This window comes from Diadema antillarum, unplaced genomic scaffold (assembly GCF_040938485.1).
Source record: "Diadema antillarum isolate AM-2024a unplaced genomic scaffold, OU_Dant_1.0 seq00000886_RagTag, whole genome shotgun sequence".
Classification (NCBI taxonomy): Eukaryota; Metazoa; Echinodermata; class Echinoidea; order Diadematoida; family Diadematidae; genus Diadema; species Diadema antillarum.
In genome coordinates this window covers 120,776-141,724 of record NW_027271750.1, presented here as the reverse complement: position 1 = coordinate 141,724, position 20,949 = coordinate 120,776, and the positions used below count along the sequence as shown (strand labels likewise).

At 39.5% G+C, this 20,949-nt stretch overlaps 2 protein-coding genes across 2 annotated transcripts; one reads left to right on the top strand and one right to left on the bottom strand.

Moving 5' to 3' along the window:
* The first annotated feature begins 11,388 nt into the window (after nt 1-11,388).
* On the top strand, nt 11,389-15,836 carry LOC139740827 (V(D)J recombination-activating protein 1-like). The gene is made up of 3 exons (XM_071651399.1): nt 11,389-11,871; nt 12,499-13,009; nt 13,979-15,836. The coding sequence occupies exons 1-3, from the start codon at nt 11,693-11,695 to the stop codon at nt 15,764-15,766; spliced, it is 2,478 nt and encodes an 825-aa protein (XP_071507500.1). The 5' UTR covers nt 11,389-11,692; the 3' UTR covers nt 15,767-15,836.
* Nucleotides 15,811-19,671, bottom strand: LOC139740814 (uncharacterized). Its single transcript, XM_071651386.1, has 3 exons — nt 19,455-19,671; nt 18,717-18,932; nt 15,811-16,725 (listed from the first exon to the last, which is right to left on the bottom strand). The coding sequence occupies exons 1-3, from the start codon at nt 19,669-19,671 to the stop codon at nt 15,890-15,892; spliced, it is 1,269 nt and encodes a 422-aa protein (XP_071507487.1). The 3' UTR covers nt 15,811-15,889.
* Nucleotides 19,672-20,949: the final 1,278 nt, after the last annotated feature.

Below are 20,949 nucleotides of genomic sequence, written 5' to 3'. Positions count from 1 at the left end.
TTCGTCATTTCGTCATTTCGTCATTTCGTCATTTCGCTGTTTTAAATCTGTGCATGTAACGCATGCAAATTTCTTTTTTTTTAATGTCTGTTTACCTAGAATTAATAACTTTGACGAAACGGAAATACACTGTAAAATGTCTCACGCAGATTCTGCAGATTGATGACTACATCACCTCAATGGTTTATAAGTTGTTAATTATTCTTTCATTACCATGTATGATTTAAGCCATGCTTGAACATCGAAACATAATTGAATAATGTATTGTATTTTTTATATGAGGAATAGTTCTTTACGTATCCAGTGGAAATGTATATAGTTTGTTCGTTGCACGGTGTAATGATTTTTTTCTCACAATCACAAAACGTAGAAGGAAGCAAAGAAAAACAAGTACAACAAGGAGAAATTTATTTACATATTTATAGTCTGTTGTTTTATTGGAGAAAATAAAACGGGTACCACGTACAATATTCTTACGATACAAAACGCACTCGTTACATCTTATTTTTGTTTTGTCCTGTGTGATATGTGTTATACAGCGTGACTGAGGAAAAGAGAAGCGAGAAAGAAAACGAAGATCCAGACACCTGCCTCGTCGGTTCCAGACGCTGTCTTGTCTTTGTCAATTTGTCCATTTCCAGACGCGTTGATTGTATTGCCATCTCCCCTAAAATCACGATCGCGACGTTGTTCTTGTTCCATTATCCCGACTGGTTCGGAGTTGGCCATAGTGTCTATTTGAAGTTCACCTCTGTTGGCTTCATTATCCATGCCTGGCAGTGCTGCCGTTGAACGAGTATCGTAGGCATTGCCGTAGTATGAGAACATGTTGACAGCTTTTCACGTAGCAATTCCTTCAGGGTATTCGAATGCTCCGTTCTTTTCGGAGCTGAGTTTTTATATCCCCATTCCGAAACTATTCTTAGTAACTGCACGTCGCTTTCCAAAGTTATGCGATGATGTCATACTTTTTAATATTTCTGTTGTCATTATGTATTTCTCCATTTTGTATACATTACCCTGTGATTGTGCAAGGATCGGTCAGAGAGCATGTCCGAACTCGTCACGGGCTCGAGTCCCATTTTTATGTATTTCTTTATTTTATAAGTTCTTTTGTCTTTGATTGCGCAAGCGGCGGTCAGAGTGCACGTCCGAACTCGTCACGGGCTCGAGTCCCATTTTTATGTATTTCTTTATTTTATACTGACTTTTGTCTTCGATTGCGCAAGCATTGCGCAAGCGTCGGTCAGAGGACACGCCCCCATTTTTATGTATTTCTTTGTTTTTTAAAGTTCTTTTGTTTTCGATCGGGCGAGCGTCGGTCAGAGGACAGGTCCGAACTTGTCGGAGTGACGTCATCAAACAAACAAATGTCATGAATACGATTGCAATCGTCATTATGACCATTTCGACCATTGCCTTCGAAAATATCTCTCGATGTGAGAACAAAAGAATATGATGAAACAATGATGCGGATTCTTAAAACAATAGCATATTTTTCATAATTCATTCTTCATATTTCATATCGATCCATAAATATTCATATTTCATAATCATCATTCATCGTTCATATCTATAATTCATATCTCATGAATATTCATCGTTCATTTTTCATATTTCATACATTCTTTTGTTCTTTTCAATTTCTATTGTTATGTAAATATCCATAATTCATATCTATTATCATAATTCATCGATTTATCATAATTCATATCATAATCCATCTTTTTATCATAAATCATATCATAATCCATATTTTTATCATAAATCATATCATAATCCATCTTTTTATCATAAATCATATCATAATCCATATTTCATAATTCATAATTCTTTTGTCTTTTCATATTTCTTTTGTTCTAGAACAATAGAAATATGAATCATATTTTTATGACGCTATACGTACACCTATACTACTAGGGTCAAACTTGATTGGAAAACTTTGTAGCACATTTCTCCCACTTTTTATACATATATCCTTTATATTTTCTTGCTGTTTAACATTATGATTTCAAGAATACTGGCATTTCTTACTTGTTAAGAGTTAAAGGTTCAGCTCTAGTCATAGAACCCTCTGACACCTCAAATCAACAATGGCCAAGCACTTGAGTTAATGAAGCTTTTTTTTTCTTTTCCTGTCAAAATAAATGTGTATTTTTTTCTTTTCAATAAAGCACTTCTTTTTTTTTCTTTGGGAAATTTATCTTAGCAACACCCCCCCAAAAAAAAAACAACAACAAACAAACAACAACAACAACTTTGTCATAATCATTCACCAGCTCAGTTGAAAGGACCAGCCTTCAGTAAACAAACCCTTTAACAAAGTTTTCCATGTGTCATGATGAAGTTCTCAAGCATGCCAAAGTACTTGACTGCAGTAGTGAGACAGGGAGAGAGGTATTTTTTCCCCCCATTTTTATCTGTCCATGTTTTCGGTCAACCGATTCCAATGTCTCATGTCACAGCATCCTAGTTGCACAATTGACAATTTGGAAGAGGAATTTTGTGGATATCAGATTGATCAGGGGACTGATGCTGTTGCTTGTGACATACATTTTAGACAGGATTGACAAGCAATGGTATATCATCAGTCAGATGAAGAATATAACAATGGTTCTCCTAAGTACTGACACTTGGCAGAAGTCATGCTTGGAACACTTGTGATTCCACACAGCAATGCTGATTGTGAAAGAATCTCCTCCTTGGTTCGGAAAAATTCTACAGATTTCAGGCCAAATCTAGGGATCAGACACTAGAAAGCATCCTATTAGTCACAGCCAATTGCAGGGAGCTTTGATGAATGAACAGAAGCTATCTGATGAAATGTTACGCCTCATCAAAGGGGCAACCTCCAGGGCTCTGACAGACCAAGGAGCAGTTTAAGAACAAGTATGATTGACTACTTCATCCTGATTTGATTAGATTTGATGAGATTAGATGTGCCTGAAGCATTCATGACACACCAAGATATATTTGAGTACATCTTTAAATACTATTCTGTATACAAAATGATGTTTGCGTGTGTTTGAAATTATGATACTCCCAATCAATTGCATCCAATGAATTTTAAACTGTATAAAATTCATAAATTTTTCCCCCCAAAATGTACAATCTGTTCTTTACTTTTGCTTGAAAAGCATTTCATATCAAACATCTTTAAAACCTTTCACAAGTTTCTGTGAACCAGTGCAACCATGACATTCTATTTTTTTTTCCTTTTCTGCCTCTCTTTTATACATGTCTGGAGGTTCACGTCTATGGTGATTCAATGGTACAGAATCTGGAACTGGACCTGTAACAACATTATTGATGCACAAGTATTTTGTTACCCTGGAGCAGAAATCTCTTCTTTAGTGGAAAAGATTGAACTTTGTGACATTGACACTAGTGAAGTTAATGCAGTACTTTTACATTTAGGTACAAACAACCTTTCGTCTAGTTGTGGAACATTGAAAGACATTCTTATCAGATGTTATGATACTCGGCATGTGAAATATATGCAACTGCAAAGATCCTGTCTAGTGGAACTCTTCCCAGGTAGGACTGTGATTATTTGCATGCTAAATGTAAATATTAATCTTAACATCGTTACAAGCAAACTGTTTAACTGCTCTTTCATCAACTTGTGTAATTACTTTGTTTGGACCGACAAATACTGCTGCTGGGATTATTTACATCTCAACAAGGAAAGAAAAGTGAAATTTGCAGGGGAGTTTTCCGCATCAACTGAAAAGAGCTTCAAAGCCAGAACAAAATGTAACAGTCGCATACCTGCTGAACTCAAAACTCTGTATGCATGAAAAATCAAGAGACGGAAAAGAGAAAGTTCTAAGACCGACAAAGACTCAAGGAGTTCGTGTAAAGATCCTGGATATTCAGCAGAGGAGAATGAAAACTTGTGCAAGTGAGGAGCAAAACTTGAATCATGAAACACAGGACAAAGTTGAAAAAGAAAGATGTAGGAAGGAGGGTGAGGCTGTTCATGAAAAGGTAGCCTTTAGGAAGTGTATAACAGAAGAAAGCAGAAAAAAAAAAACAGAAAAAAAAAAACCCAGAAAAAAAACAAAAACAAAAAACCAAAAAAAACAAAAAACCAGAGTGGACAGTGAAAGCTTTGTCACCCCATGAAGGATGACTCCTCCTCCAAAGCCTCCTGATTTTCAACTTATTAATACAGCCACCCAACCCCTTCAAGGGGTTGACATCCCCCATGTGTATATTTCATCTGGGAGGACGGACTGTTGTAATAATTCTAGAATTGTATACCAATAAGCTAAAAGATGCCAAGTATACCCCTATTGGTAGAAGAGAGGAATGAAGCATGTTTTTCTCTCGGGTTTTGTCACCCTTCAGAAGTAGATTCTCGTATTCCGGTAGACAAATTCAATAAGTTATTTGGTACACAATATGATAAGCTTCAAGATGTAATACCTCTGTGCATGATGCACTGAGAACAGATTTTCAATTTCGTAGACTGTCAAGAATGTGCTGTCTGTGGGTCATGTCATGAGACCTGCTGTGTTAAGAAAAATATAAAGAGTTAGTGAATTGATAGATTTACAGAAAGTTTTCATCATAAATGAAAGCTATAGTCAGATGATGACATGCTGTGCTAACAATGCTACAATTCTTGCATAAGGGGAACAAGTGAAAACTTAACCACAACTGATATCGAAGCTCAACTTGAGATTAATTAAACCAGCTGAAGGGAATGAAGAGATTGATTCAGTCCTGAATAAATTGTGTGTCGTTGCTTTCAGAGAAATTTGTTCATGGTGTAAGAATCACTGGGCATATTTATTAGTAGATGCATATGATCAGTACTAGTGAATTAGGAAAAAGGTATCATGAAGATTCAGATGAATATGATGAGTTTTCAAAGTCTAGCTGCTAGTTGTTTGCCCCAAATTTATGCACAGGTGGACTGGTCCACCATACTGAGCTTGAGTGAAGAAAAATTCAGGCCAATGCATACCTGCATGCCAGCACAAGACGGAAAAAAAAAATCACTGTCGTATGCACAGGTAGCATCGTGGACACAGTCAAATCAGGACAAATCACGAATTGGAGCACCACAGGCTGACAGTGGAACTAGAGAACCATACAGCAGTTGACATGGACGGGTTCACCGAAGAAATTTTCAGCTTTTCTTTTCTAGAGTGGATACTATACAGACATGGGTGTGCGGTGGACCCAAGAATTACAGCTATACAAAACCAATCATGGTAATACCATGTGTAAAATCCAGGTCTCATGCTGAAATTTACAAATGTCCTCCAACTCAATCATTGACACTTTGAAAGGAAATTGTGGGTGGTGATGAAGGTTTGGTTCTCACCATAAAAGAAAACAAAATAGTAAGAAGTGAAGACAAAATCTGTGTTTACTACATCCACTAACACGATAGTACAGTGTGAGACTCTTCAGAGACTATCTTGAACTATATTTTCATCAGTTTTCAACCCGGTTTCCAACCACATTCAAAATATTCGAAAAAATGACCAGTCCACTTTTCAAAATTAAGCAAAAGAAAGTGAAGTTATTAAGCATGGTCTACGTCTTGAGCCAAGTTTTTACACCGATCCAAAATACACACCAACTGAGAAATTACGTTTCACCATCTCAAATTATAATGCACACAAAATATTGAGTGTCATAGTCTTTCGTGGTCATCTCTTCGCACACTTTTGTCAATTTAATAGACGCAATAGTGTGCTTACGAGCTGGGTCACGTCAATGTTTCTGACGCGAAATGGCATCGAAAAACTTTTAGAAAAAATGGACATGGTGTGCCTGACCGTGAAAACTCATGAGGAGGTACGTCAGGACGGTGAGGACAAGGACTTGGCACGATTTCGACTAGAAATTGGGCCTCTGCGATTCCCCTCTCTGAAAGACAAAACAGGCATCAAGATGATCGTGAGTTTGCACTACATGGGACAAGTACTTATTCATATGCGATGCTACACACGATCAAATGGCATCAAGATGGGCAGACCGACTGAACAGGGTGTTGCCATGACAGCCGCTGAATGGCGATGTCTTTGTGAAAGGAGAGAAAACATCGCGGAGATTCTCCGGACTCATCGCGAAGACGATGAAGGTGCCCTTCTTCTTCTACTCTTAATGGAGCTGACAATGCAGCAGAGGAATGAGGGAAGAGGACGGCTTCAGCGCATTCATTTCAAGGGGCCGTGGCAGCGGATTAAAGTCATCGAAAAAGAATTGCGCAAGAACCCTGACGTGTTGGGGAGGGCAAGCTGCATGGTGCCCTTCCACCGCCAGCTATGTGAAGCTGAAATCGAAGAAGTCATTGAGAGTGCCTTTGAGGAGAGGTTGAAGGGTCTCAATAAGCCAAGGTAATGAAATGAGAAGTGAAAAATGAGTTATATCCATAGATTTCAAATCCCTTGCATATCTTTTGGCAAATAAAACGGGGCATTTTTCGTTACTAACATAGTGCACATGTAATAAGGACAAAACAGGCATCAAGATGATCATGAGTTCATGCTACAAGGGACAAATACTTATTCATGTGCGATGTTACACACAATCAAATGACATTGAGATGGACAGACCGATTGAACAGGGTGTTGTCATGACGGCCGCTGAATGGCGATGTCTTTGTGAAAGGAGAGAAAACATCGCGGAGATTCTCCGGACTCATCGCGAAGACAATGAAGGTGCCCTTCTTCTTCTACTCTTAATGGAGCTGACAATGCAGCAGAGGGATGAGGGAAGAGGACGGCTTCAGCGCATTCATTTCAAGGGGCCGTGGCAGCGGATTAAAGTCATCGAAAAAGAATTGCGCAAGAATCCTGACGCGTACGTTTAAAGACTGTCTATTGATCACTTTACACAATGTCTTAAATTGCATGTGACGTTTTCACAGTTAACACCACAAGCAGATATTTTTTACTCCATCTTCACCCCTCCCAGAAACATATAAAACCCTCCATACAACGCTTCACACGCTACATTTTCCACTGGGTTGAGACTAGAGGCTGTAGAATGTGTAGCCCCTGTTAGGTGCAACATTAAAGATATGGTTTGTACCTTTAACCACACAAAAGCTATTTGCATTAAAGGGACTGTACAGTACTGGTTGAGGTGGGGATTCATGTTTTGAACATTCCTAAGTGAGATAATGAGAAACCTCTTATGAAATATGAAAGAGCATGTACTTTTAAGAAGGATTCAAAGTTTATTTGATAAAAATTGGTTTTCAAATGGATGAAATATATAAAAAAAAAGTGATGATAATAAAAGGCGACAGGACACGCCTTTTATTAGCATCTTTTTGTTTCACCTTGTTTTGGGATATCTCAGCCATTTCAAAACCGATTTTCATCAAATGAATTTTTGATGCCCCTTATAGAATTGCATGCTCTTTGACATCTCATAGAGTGGTTTCTGAATATCTCGCAAAAAGTTAAAAGCTAAATCTTCACCTCAACCAGAACTGTACACACCCTTTAATGTGCCAACTCCAAAGTGAAAGCTACTGTGCAGTGAATGGACATTCCACTTTGGCCACTCATGCCATGGTCAGTCGACAGTGGACCATGCACACTCTAGTGCTCAGTGCGGTTCCCATGGCAACGCACACATGATATATGCCAGACTGGACCATGGGACGGTGAGTCAATGCACCACTCCCCTTCTCTCTCTCCCTCTCTCTCCCTTTCCCTTTTCCCTCTCCATCTCAAGTAACTTTTTTTGTCTGTTTCCTGGAAACAAAGGGGAGAGAATAAAGCTCTGAAGTTGGGCTCACACTGAGGGGTCCAATTCCACGGGGGAGGTTTGTGTTGGGAGAGTTTTCTTTTTCTTTTGCGAGGCCCCCTAGTAACTCGTGCAGGGGTTTGGCCATTTGAGAGAAACCGGAAATAAATTTCCGATAATAGCTCGCAAATCCAAGGAAAGCTCTCACATCACACACGCGTTTAGGTCAGGGCCAGTTTTTGTTTTTGTTTTTCAATCTTGTCCTGGTCAATCTCGATTCCGTCTTCAGAAATTACATGTCCTAGGTACTTTATTCCGGGGCATCTGTGCATGACATCATAAGCAAACTTGAGGGACTGTATGGCACCGTGGAATCGGGCACTGTATTACTTCAACAAGTATACGATTCGAAACAGGGAAGCAAAGAAACGATTGCAAGCTTTAGCGCTAGGCTAGAACTTGCAATCAATTGTGCTGAACAAAGGGGAGGCATATCCCCACAAGCACGAAACGGGACATTAAAAGTGGTGTTTTGGAAGGGGCTGACCAACCTGAAAATCAAACAGGCGATTCAGCATAAAATCAAGTCAGTAGTTGATTTCGATGATCTTGTCCGCGCCGCTCGTGTAGCCGAACAAGAATCAATTGATTTTGCCAGCTTCCATATGCAGACTAACCCACTCCCATAACTAAACCTAGACCCTCTCACCCTACTAACCGTGTTGCAGCTGCCTTTGCCCACACCAACCCTAACCCTGGTAGAGAATCTGACTTAGCGTCAAAGGTCAGAAATTACATAGACTAGAGTGTGAATCAAAGGCCGAGTTACCCCGTCGTTCGAACCCCACACGAAATTTACCAGGTCCCCCAAATGCACCACAAAACCCGTGGCACAATAGGTGCTATAACTGCGGTGAAATAGGTCACTATGCTAGGCACTACAGCTTCCCCAGGAACTTTCCTCGCCCCCCTAGAATGGGCCCACCTCGTTCGGGTCCCCCAGGCCTAGCCAACCCTCCCCCTCCTTCACTACCTCATCAGGTCCCACCCCTCAGAGTGATATTGATGTTGTTTGATGTTGCATGTATGTGAAACCTTCCCGTAGACTGAAAGGTGGGGATGTGTATTTTGAGTGTTAGTGTATGTTAACATAATACCACATACACATAACAATAAGCCCAACAAAAATTCTTCCGCTGCATATTAATATCTGTGTTTTATGAGAGGTGGTCCCCCACCCTAAAAGTTTTGGCGCTACAATTGGTAGCAGAGCGAGGTTGTTAAATTGTTTTAGTGAAATGTTTATTAAGTGTTGTTGATTAATGGTTGAGTCAACTTGTTGCAATTTTGTTCACTTTTTCCATGAGAACTACTTGTTTCTGACAGAGAGTGCTATAGTTTCACGGGTTATGAATTAGGGCTACTTGCCACAGTTTCCCTAGTTTTACAACCGCTTTTGTTGACATCATAACACTTGTCAGCCTTGGCTGCTGGTAGCTGGCATTGCCCTGTGGGAACTTTGGACTTACTCTTCCTCCTTTTTTTTTTCTCTCTCTCTCTCTGCAAAGAGTCCCCTCTTTTCTGAATGGGAGAGTGATTTTGATACTAAAGGCATTTTGTTTACTCTCTTGCTTTGTTTATGCTCAGATATTTTTGTGTGTGTGGAATTAATACACTGAGTTTTGATTTGTGTCCCTACTGATTACACAGTTTGTTTATATTCTTTGAGATTGAATTGAACTGATTGTGTAGGGATTACTACAGCGTTGTAGGCTAGATTTGTTGTTAATTCTTTTGTTTTGAGCTATCTTCTCTGGTGTATTGATATTCAAAATGTCTGAAACTGGTGAAGAAACTCTAGGTGCAACTATTGCACCCCCTGAAGACAAGCTTGCACCACCTGAAGACAAGTTAGACAAATTTCTGAAGGAAAGTGGCCTTACAATAGACCAGCTAGAAGAGTTGGTGAATGGCAGCTCCAAACCCAGTCCTTTGCCAGCTCGACCCCCTGCTAGCAATGTCATGATGGGAGTTAGTGCCCCAACTGTCCCCAGACTCCCCCACTTAGGGATATTTTCGGGAAATACCCCTGTGAAGCAAGGGGAAGTTGAATGGGAAACATTCATGGACATAGCTCTAGAAATCATTAGTGTGCCTGGCTTGGATGAGGCAACCAAGAGGAGGGAAATTGTGACCCGCCTTGTGTCCCCTGCCCGAGACTTTGCCAAGCAGGTCCCTCACGCACAACGGCAAATCCCCTACACACGCTATCCAACAATCACCGAGAGAGGGCGTCAACAACTTTACGGCGAAACGCGTACGATACTGGGTGAATTTTATGAATGAAACTGCCGCGCATGCGTACACGTTGCATATGTACCAGCGTCTCTTCCCACGGTCTGATTCGCCTTGCTATATCGAACATCACACTACCAAAACCTTCGTAGTTTTCCACTTTTATCGATTTCTAAAGATTTTTCTTTTACGGCACAAGGAGAGCAATTTTGTCACCGATAGTCCACTGTATCGCAGGATTCTGTAAGTAGTTTTGTTTTCATTATTTTAGAGTGCATTTTCGACGGTGTCGTGTTGTGATCTGTGGGGTTTGTAGTTACGATCCATGCATGTGTATTGTGTATAGGGCGAGTCTGTTGACTTCGACGCTTCTTTGTGTGCACGAAGTACGTGTTCTGAGGTGTGATCGATCATAATAATTTTTTCGTGCGTGCGTACCGCCGGTGTAATCGATGTGCGTACGTTTGTGTCCGTTGCAATGACGTCATTTTTTATTTTAGTCGTATGTGTACGTAACTTAACGGCTTTATAATGTGTATGGAATCGAATGTGAATTTTCTCGTGCTCAAAGAATATATGCACACACGTGCATCACGTTCAAAATGCATGCTCAGCTCATTTCAGGTCAGGCACATAATACAGTACTCAGTAATGCATACTTGTATTATGCAGCTGCGTTGCATGCATCATGGTGCAGTGTGCATGAAATGTATTTAGACGCATATAGCTGCACTGTAGATTATGTACATAGCTGGAAACAAACAAAAGAAAAAGACTGAGCTGCAGCGTTAGCCTTTGCTGTTTTGTGTTTTTATTGAGAGTGTGCAAAGTAATGCACATGCATAGACATGTTACAAAGAATTAATTATTGCTAGGTCTAAAGTTAGCTCTCTAAAACTGAAAGTAAGCTAAGAGATCGATATTCAAATAAATATAACTTTATTATAAATAAGATGACAATGAATTCAGTCTTTTTGAATTTTAAACTCTAGCTCTCTCTATAGACGCCTACCATCCATTTGTTAAAAAAGCTACGAGAACTCTACATAATATATTTTTTATGAAAAAAATTAGGAAATTAAAATCAATGTCATAGTCACTCTTACAGAATTTCCTGATTTTGCTCAGCTCAAGTGCTCAGTACGCAGAAATCACACTCATGGTACGATAATTTAGCTTTTTACGAGTGTGTGATGTTCGTAATCTTATCATCATGCATCAGTGAACTATCATTATAATATCTGTAGAGACAAAAGTAAAGTGGGTTGCTCATGCATTTTTAATATTGTAGTGTAAACGGGGTAGAGTGTACAAAATTTGCTTTTCAGGAAATCTGCCATAATCAAAAATAATGTCGACATGAAAAAAAAACACACAAAACAGATTGATGGTCATGATGTTAAATAAACTTTAATTGTTTATCCATCTAAAACCACATTATACAGATTTTCACTCGGTCTTTTACCATGTCTTCGATGCCTATGCAAAAAGAGTCAAAGTTGTTACTTTTATACAGGTAGCATTTTTCTGGGGCACCCTCTTCAGACTAAACTTATTAGAAAGTGGAGCACTGATTTTACAAAGATGGTAATCAATCATTTTCTTGAAAGTTGGGAGAAATAATCAGCAATTGACCTCTCTTCTTTACACTAATTTCCTTCTAGACTACAGATTCATGATGGAGGATCACGAGAAGGCTCTTCGAAGGGCGTGCAGGATTTGCTGTAAATTCTTCTGCGACAGGGAGCTTACGAAGGCAAGCAAGTACAGGGATCAGATTTTGGCAGTGTATGGAGTGAACGTGAGCGATGATGATCCACACATCCATCCTTCTGTCATATGTGACAAGTGCAGGTTAGCACGATAAAACTTTAAACCTGTTTCATTTTTTCCTCTTAAATTTCCTCAGTACCTCAGTACCTGTGCATTTCTCTGCCTTTCTTTGTACACTCAGCCATTTTAAAGGAAGGTAAAATAAAAACTTATATCTAAAGGCCTACAATTCAGTATTGAAAGTTTTAATTAAAATTCCATTTAAAAAGTCAGAAGGTTTCTATGAGAGAAAAAAATCCGTCACTTAAATTAATGTTTATTTTTTTACAATAAATGCTATTTTTTACTTGACAGTTATTCAGTTCAGACCTGCTGATATAAAATCCATATGTTTCAAAAAGATAAGCTGCAACTTCAAAAATAAAATGCCAATATTCTTGATAGAAAAATATGCATGTATTTCTTACTGTCCAGTGTCCATATCAATATATTTTTCTCTGATGCAGTGAAAAACTGAACTCATTCAGTGTTTGAATTATACATGTATGTATTCGAGAAAATCTAGAAATTCAGGCAACGAATGACATCCTAAATGCATAAAGGACTTTTTACTTTTATAAATTTTTTTTTTACTAAAACCTATTGCCATATATCATTTGTCATGAGTTTCCCCTCCTTATGATTTTATTTCTTTTCTCTTAATTTCAGACTCTCTTCTGGACGTGCCTACAAGAGGATCCAAGAAGGCAAACTGTTCAGAGGCAAACTTCTAGCCCCACACACCTTTACAGCCCACCAAGATCCATGTCAAGTGTGTACACGCTTTGAAGTCCACAGCTCTGCCCTTCAGCCAGAGCTTCTACCTGAGCCTTCAACATCTCATTCTCAAGCATCTTCCTCGTCAACATCTGCATCGTCGTCCACATCTGCAGCATCGCCGTCTTCTTCACCCAGTTCAGCATCAACAAATATAGAAGTTGCTCGAAGGATGCTGTTTACTGAACCCGTTGAAGCGCTTGACAAATCTGGCAGGAAGAAGGTTTGGAGTGCTAAGCAGAGCCTGAAAGTAGCACGCCCAGATTATGCTCGACGGAGAGCAAAGGATGCAGCAACATTCTTAACATCATTCTGTGCCGAGCGCAAAGAAGACAAAACAGATCTTCTGTATTTCCTGTTAGCGGAAAATCTCAAGGAACTTGAAGACGACAGGTATAAAGAGGTAAGAAATTTTTTTAGAATAAGTATACAGGGAAACCAAGTTATAACGAGGTCATTGGGACCACATTTTGTCGTTATTACTGGTACCTCGTTATAAACGTATGCATCTTTTTATCATTTTAATATGTGCAAATGAAAATGGGACCAGTAAAATCTCCTTGTGATAAGCGGTATATCGCTATATCGAGCTCGTTATGGGGTTTCCCTGTATTAGCATTAATAAAGATAGATCTGCGTAAAATTATTTCTGATTTGCTGTCTTCAAGCAAACAGTACTCATAAACTTTCATTGCTTGACTGACGTAATGGTTCTGTGATAATTATTCATTCTCCAACAAAGTTCCCACAGGGCTTTAGCAACACTGAGACCCATTCTTCATACGTTAAAATCTTATGAAAGCTCCATGTGATTTTGATTAGGTTTCCATTTGCTATCCTGGGCTAAGTTTTTACACTGAAACTTCATGAAGAGATAGGATAGGAACAAAGCCATTTTTTGACAAGTTATTTCAACTTGTCCCAGCCCAGTCCTTTGAATTTTTTTTTTTTTTTTCAGATCAAAAAGACCTTGTTCTGATAAGGTTTCATTGTATTGTTTGCAAATGCCCAATAAGCCCCCCCCCCCCTCCCTAAAGAATTGTAACATGTCATATAAGATTGAAAATTAAGTAAAAAGTGTATATGATGTGCCCCTTAGATCTTAGAGCAGAGTGAGAAAAATAAAGTCATCATTGTTGAGAATTGTGTAAAAATGTAAAGTCGTTAACTTTTGTAAGATAGTGATGTATAAAATTTTAATATAAAATTATTTGTGAACTGGTCCATTTATTTCATTTAACAACCTAATTTACAAGAATTGTAATTTCAGATATTTTTTTCCTTTTTCTTTAGTCTTTTCTTTCCTTTTTTTAATAATTCTCTAAGTGTTCCTTATTCTGATCATGTGTTGCATATTTTTATTTTCATCCAGATTGTTTCTTCATGGCGACAGGAACAGACCTCTCAAGTGCTCACTCCGGAGGACTGTCTGGCAGCACGCGTCTTTGCAACTCTCACGAAAGGCCAGTATAGGGACATTTACAAGATCACAAAAGATAAGGGGGATTCTTTGCTGACACCCCCACATGTCCTTGATGAGCTGGAAAAGGATTTTATGCCCGGGAGTGTCAGATTCCAGCTCACAGGCCAGGCGAGTTTGTACCACCACACCCCAGTAAGAAAGGGGATTGTTACAGAGTATGGACAGGTCTCCTTTGAGCCAGTGAACATCGGCCAGGAGTTTCAGGAGGGGTTGGAGATGCCATTTCCAAATTTTAGGGCTGTTGCCTGGCCCTACCCTCATGCGGTAGCCAAAACATTGGAAGAAATAGACGAGGACATCCAAGAAGGGATGATGAAACTCGGCCTAGATCCGTCGGAGGACCACTTAGTGCACACCATCATAAAAGACGGAGCAGACGGGATGGGAGACATTTCCATTACGAGAGAAGCAACAGAGCGAATGCTCCCAGACAAAGCCTTTCGTGCCGCATTTACCATCCTACGCTGTCAAGTTTTGCATGAAAATAAATTTGAAACAGTGTACTCAACAGATGCCCCCAATTCAGTTCATGTCACCAGGCCCCTTTTGGAAGCCATAGGGGATGAGAATAATAAGGCATCAGCAAGATTGTTGCTCGAGCAAATGCAGTCCGACATGAAAGTCATGGAGAAAGAAGAACTTAGGGTAAATGTGGGAAATGGATGGAGGAGACACAAGTTAACATTCTACACCAGCATGATTGATGAGAAGCTCGATCGAGCAGAAGGTGGGCTTCAAGGCAGCAGTTCGAAGTACCTCTGCACCCTCTGCCACGCGACCAAGGACACGGCTAAATCACAGCTTGGGACATTTCAAATAACAAGGAGCAGACAGGAAATTCAAGACACAGCCCGCTACATGCAAGTAAATCCCGACAATCTGACTGTGAATGAATTAGCAGATGTTTCAGTCGGGATAAAGTCGCAACCTGTTCTTGCTGCAGAACCTAAACAGAAGCTGCTGGATGCCACCCATGCAGATATCAATATGGGAGCCTTCTTTAAGAAGGTGATTATTTGTGAGATGGCTGGCCTACAAACGTGGGATATCACAGCAGACATTAAGGTCATGTATCAAGAAAAAGAAAAAGAACTAAATGATCATCTGCACAAGAAACTTGGCCTTGTCCCTTCACTGATGATGCCCGGCAATCAGGCAAGGGAGCTGCTCAATGAACATAATCGCCATGTTATCACATCAGAAATTCCCAATGATGAAAGGAGGCATAATGTGCAGGCTGTACTTACCTCCTTTCATGAACTGAGATCAGTGTATCGCGCAAATCAGCCCGAGAAGGAGGAAGTTGCCATGTACAAACAAAGGGCAGTAATCATGGGTGAGCTCCTTCGTGAGAAGTTCGCGTACATCCCTTGGCCCAACTACCTGCATAAACTGATTGAACACGTGCAGGAAATTCTGGAGGATCCCCATGGGCCAGGAAGTATTGGTGCAATGAGTGGCGAGGGGAACGAGGCAGCCAACAAGCTCTTTCGACAGCTGCGGACACATTTTTCGCGTAAACACAGTGCTTTGGCATCATTGCGAGATGTAATTTGGTATCATTGGATTTACACCTCACCAAAATTGCGCAGAATTGGAACTGTACGTACTCGCAAGTACCAATGCTCCAAATGTAAGGAATTTGGTCATAGTGTTCTACATTGCTCTCAAGTCTAGGATGTGAAACAATTTCCGAACAGCTGTTACAATTACGTACCTTGATCATTGATGGATGTCAGCAGCATTCTAGTTGTCCTCTCCTAGGGGAGACTCGCGACTCGGCAATGGCTTGGAGAATGCCTACTTGCAGTTTTTACAGTAGTAATTACCAGATGGGACATGCACCACTTTTGCACAGAAAGTGTGATACCACTTTTTACATTTTGCACTGTCACATTGCACCCATACTGGATTGTCTTTTTCACTTGAAGATGCAATTGTACATGGTTCATATTCGCATGGTTCGGGTTCAAAATCCCGATCTGTGAGTAGCGAGATTTGTTTGGATGTACCACCAAGAACCAGCAACGAGTTGTCATTAGTTAAGTTGTGTAGCGTATGCCCAAATGTTGCGTAGAGCTGCGATGCTTTGGAGGTTTTGGGAAAGGCATGAAATTCCTTATCTGTGATGTTGATGGAGTAGACAATTGGTGATGGAGATGGGGCTTCATCCATTTTCACTTCATCAGAGTATGTTTGGATTCCTCCACTTACTATGATGTTGTCACGGTGTAGCGTTGTGGCATGTGATGAAATGAACACAATCGGCAGGTTGGGGGTCTTTGGGTCAAGTGTTACTTCCTTCAGTTCCTTGTCCATTGTCAGAATAATAACCTCGTTGATTGCTACACGATGAGAGGCCACTCTACCATTGAACACAACGCCTCCAACAATGGCTAATGTGTAGTCATGATCATTCACCAGTATGTTAGCCGAGTGATATGCTTTGGGCTGTAAAAGCGGCACTTTGACATGTGTCCATTCAAATGTGTCTGTATCCAGAAAGTAAAATCTACCATCTTTACATGCTTTGCGCCATCTAGGACCAAATTCTCCATCACTTTGCATAGACAAACCACCAAAGAGGATAGCTCGGTTTGTGCCTGGAATCTTGGTGAGAGTGTGGCCTGTTCTTCCTGTAGGAAGAAGACAAAAATTCTATTAATCATATACATTTGTAGAAATAGCTAACTGTACAGTTTCGATAATAGACTTTTGTCTTACTATTCTAAAACTGAAGTTGAAAATGCGACATTCAAATGTTTAGTGAAGTTCTCTCAATGGTACAGGTAAATTGAGTTATAATGAAGTCACTTTCAACAAATCCCACTTGTACTTAAAAGTACATTAATTTTGAAGCTCCTACCTTTATGAACAAATTAGAAAAAAAAAAGTATGGAGACTCAACTAAAATGAATTTCACTAACAACAAAGGGTCCTATGAGCTTAAGCTTTGTTGTAACAGGCTTCTTATATAAAATTTACTTATGCTTATGCAGCTCTGCTATTTTGTTTTCATAGGCAATATAATTTGTAATTCTTTTCCATGACACGTTCAACTAGACAACTACACCCTAATAAGGAGTGCATTGTTCTTGCTGCCCTGTACATGCATAACGTATGCTTGAAGCTTGACTGGGCAAGTTGTTTTTTGAAAGTTGTAACAATTCTTTTATATGAAGACAATGCTTGTTTTGAACTTTAATTTTTTTTTTTGTGTTTTCTGTATAGTACAGGGAAACTCGATATAATGAGATGGTCGGGACTGAGTCGTTTTCCTTGCTATAGAGTATAGCCGATATGTCGTTATATCAGTAGGCATTGAAAGGAAAGCATTTAACATAAAGACATTAATTTGCGCATGTGGGACTACCCATCATCTTTCAATCAATACTGGTAACATGGTAATGTGTGTGAGGGAATTACTCACCTTTATGGGTAAGAAGATGTTTTTCGCCAATGAAATCCAATGTCAAGAATGTGTTTCTTATTGTAGATGTTTGAATTTGTAAATAATGTAGCTTGGATTGTGTCAAGATCGTCTTAGGATCGAGGATTGGTACTTTAGTACGCTGTATGTGGTTATGGTATGGGTGTGTGTTGTGTGTGGAAAGCTGGAATATGGTCTGCACAATGCTGTGTGTGTATGTGACACATTCTGTATACGTACATTATGACTGTGTGTGTGTGTGTGTATGTGTGTGTGTGTGAAGAAGGGGGAATTCCCTATGTAGAAAGCCAATCACAGCATCAGATTCAATTGCCTCACACCTGCTAAACGTCATGATGATGTCATGTATACACTATACGGCCGTCCCACCACATTTTCTGCAGCATGTATTAGTGCGCGCGCACACACACACTTACAACATGCGGTGCTAGCTGAGCTGTAGAGTGCACTGAAGAATATTATATGTGTGTGTACAAGACAGTTTTTGGCGCATCGAGCTTTACAATCTCCGACCATTATAGCACAGGCAAAAACTAAATCTTTGCCCGAAGACATTTTGCTTTACCACGGTATGACAGGTTCGATTGGCTATTTTTTTTTCTTTGTTTGGAAAGCACAAAATTTATCTCGTTATAGCAGTTATTTCGTTATAGCCGATCTCGCTATAAGAGTAGCATTTTACATAGACTTGTGTGGAAGGAAATTTTCTCGTAATATAACCGACATCTCGTTAAAACAGTGTTGTTATACCGAGTTTCCCCTGTATATTAATTCATCCTGCATACCTTTATACATGTATATGTTCCTGAAGTGAGCTCGTCTCAGCTCACCCATATACAATCGTTTTGAAGCCTGCATTGCTTGAAAAATGCAATAAATTTAAATATATAATGCTCACAATTTTACTGTGCATTGTGTGTTTTTTTTTAAACAGTACATGTATAACAAGGTGATTTGTAGAAAGTTTGAAAACATCATTAGAGGGAATGTGTCTGGATGTGTATGTTTGTGGGTATGTGCGTGTGTGAATTACAAAAAACAAAAAAACGAAAAGCCAAAAAAAAAACCAACCAAACAAACAACAACACACATGGAGGCTCAATGGATATAGGATGACAAGCAAGTCTGCCAAATTTAAAAAGCGGGTTTTTTTTATGTACTGTATATTGTACTCACCTGATGGCACTGACCCTGTCTGATGTGGTAAGTCATAACCCTTCCTAGATGGCGTCTTTGAAGAAAGAGTTTCCACATATGTCACCTGGAAGTGAGGGATTGATGCTCCTCGTCTCTGACGTGGTAGTTCCTCAAGGATGAGGAGGTCATCTCGGCAACGATATTCACAGAGATCTAGTCCACCCCATATCATAAATCTTGTCCCAAGATTGATCACTGCAGTTCCGTGTAATGGTGGGAGAGAACCACCTGTAAAGCCAAATATATTTCCCCAATGTGCATGAAACTATTATAACGTGGTCCTGGGGGGGGGGGGGGGGGGAGACTGCATGCTGTATGACTCTTTTTCTTTCTTTCTTTCTTATTTTTTTGCTTCTGACCTTTTAATTTTTAATTCATTTTATTTTATTTCATTGTCATTGCACGACTTCGGCTGCCGCCACCCTTTCTTTTTTGCTGTTTTTTTTAAGTCATCACAAAAAACACAAAAAACCCCACAAAAATATAAACCCTTGAGTTTGAGGCAACAATAATATCATAATTGTATATAAATACATGATTTCAACTGAAAATGCAGGACAAGCGCGGAGTTGACGCATGATTGACAGTGCAACTTAATTTTTATCGAGAGTTTCATCACTTTAAAATTTTCAAAAATATGCCACTGAGCTGGGCTCACATTGCATTGTCATTCAATATTAACATTGATATTCAACGTTCTGACGTAATAAGTTTTACCTTTGGTCTTGCATACTGTCGAGGAAGAAATTGAAACATCTTCATCATCAGCTATGATGAAAAACTCTGTGATGGCCGATCCAGTTTGTTCCCATGTGCTTTCATCGTTCCTCCTGGCACCTCCGAAGGATAAGATGCGGTATTGATTTGCTTGCTCAGGATTCGAACACATCATGGAAAAATGACCTTCTGGGGGATAGTTCTCCCCCAACTTCATCTCTAAATTTGTCCTTTTCCTCGTTACTTTCCTCTTATTGTCTTTGGCAACCTTCAATGGTATATAATCAAAATCCACATATTGGGCAACCCCAGCCATATTAATGGGAAATTAATGGAAGATAATAAGACGGGGAAGACGGTATCCAGTGTGAATTATGCTCAGCAACTGAGAGTTTGTCATAAACTAGTCTACATGCATGTACCAAACCTGGAGAAATTATGCATGGAGCTAGCTTTGTTTTGTGATTTCAAGTTTATGTGGCTTCGAGGCTTATCTCTTATCTGATATCCTTGGGGGGTTTCTTGAAAGCAAGTTCGAGGGCTCGGGATAGTGAAAGGGGAAGGGATAGGCCTACAATGATACACACAGACACACACACCCACATGTACACAATACACGTACACACACACACACACATACACACACTCACACGCACACAAACACAAGTACATACACACGGTGTGCACACACACACACACACACAAACACACAAGGAAATGCAAACTATTAACTATATTATATAGTCAAAGCGACTTTGCATGATTGTAGTCAGGCCCTCGTCGTAAAACAATATGGGATAGAAAATGTCTAAGAACAATTTACTCCCCACCGTCTTTTTATTCTTTGTATACTTTATTCATTTTGCTTATTTTTTAAAGAATATTGGAGACGATTAATGAATTCGGTCGACGTGTATTAATTGGATTGATGCTTATCTGAGGTGAGTTAAAATTCTTATTTTCTATTAACAGTTGTCCTCGCTGACTGATTTTGACAGTAGCTTATGATTATCTAAAAACAGCTTTTTCCCCTCGTACTTTGTATCATGACTTTATATATGACTCGTATATAAAGTCATAATAAATACAATGTATACTTCTTCGTGAATGCTGAATGTAAATATAGATAGAACTTGTACTTGTCGCACAATTATTTGCATGTTGTTCATGATGAAAAGAAGTTCTGAAACTGTCTTAGTTATCAACCATCCATCCAAGGTAAAACTGAGATGCACTGAGCAGATGCAGACTATGCGACAACTTCTGACCAATAATAAACAAGGTTTACTGTCGTAATACCACAAGTTAAAAACACACATGCATGTGTGATCTCACTTTTGTGCTATACACGCAATGGTTTCTAAATGATTGATTGTGAATGTAGTACTGTGTGCATGTACTCCCGCATCTCGCTAAAACACATCAAACAACTTTATCTCCATCGCATGCCGCAGCAAACGAATCATCTTGTACTTGCAGTGACGCACTTTCATCA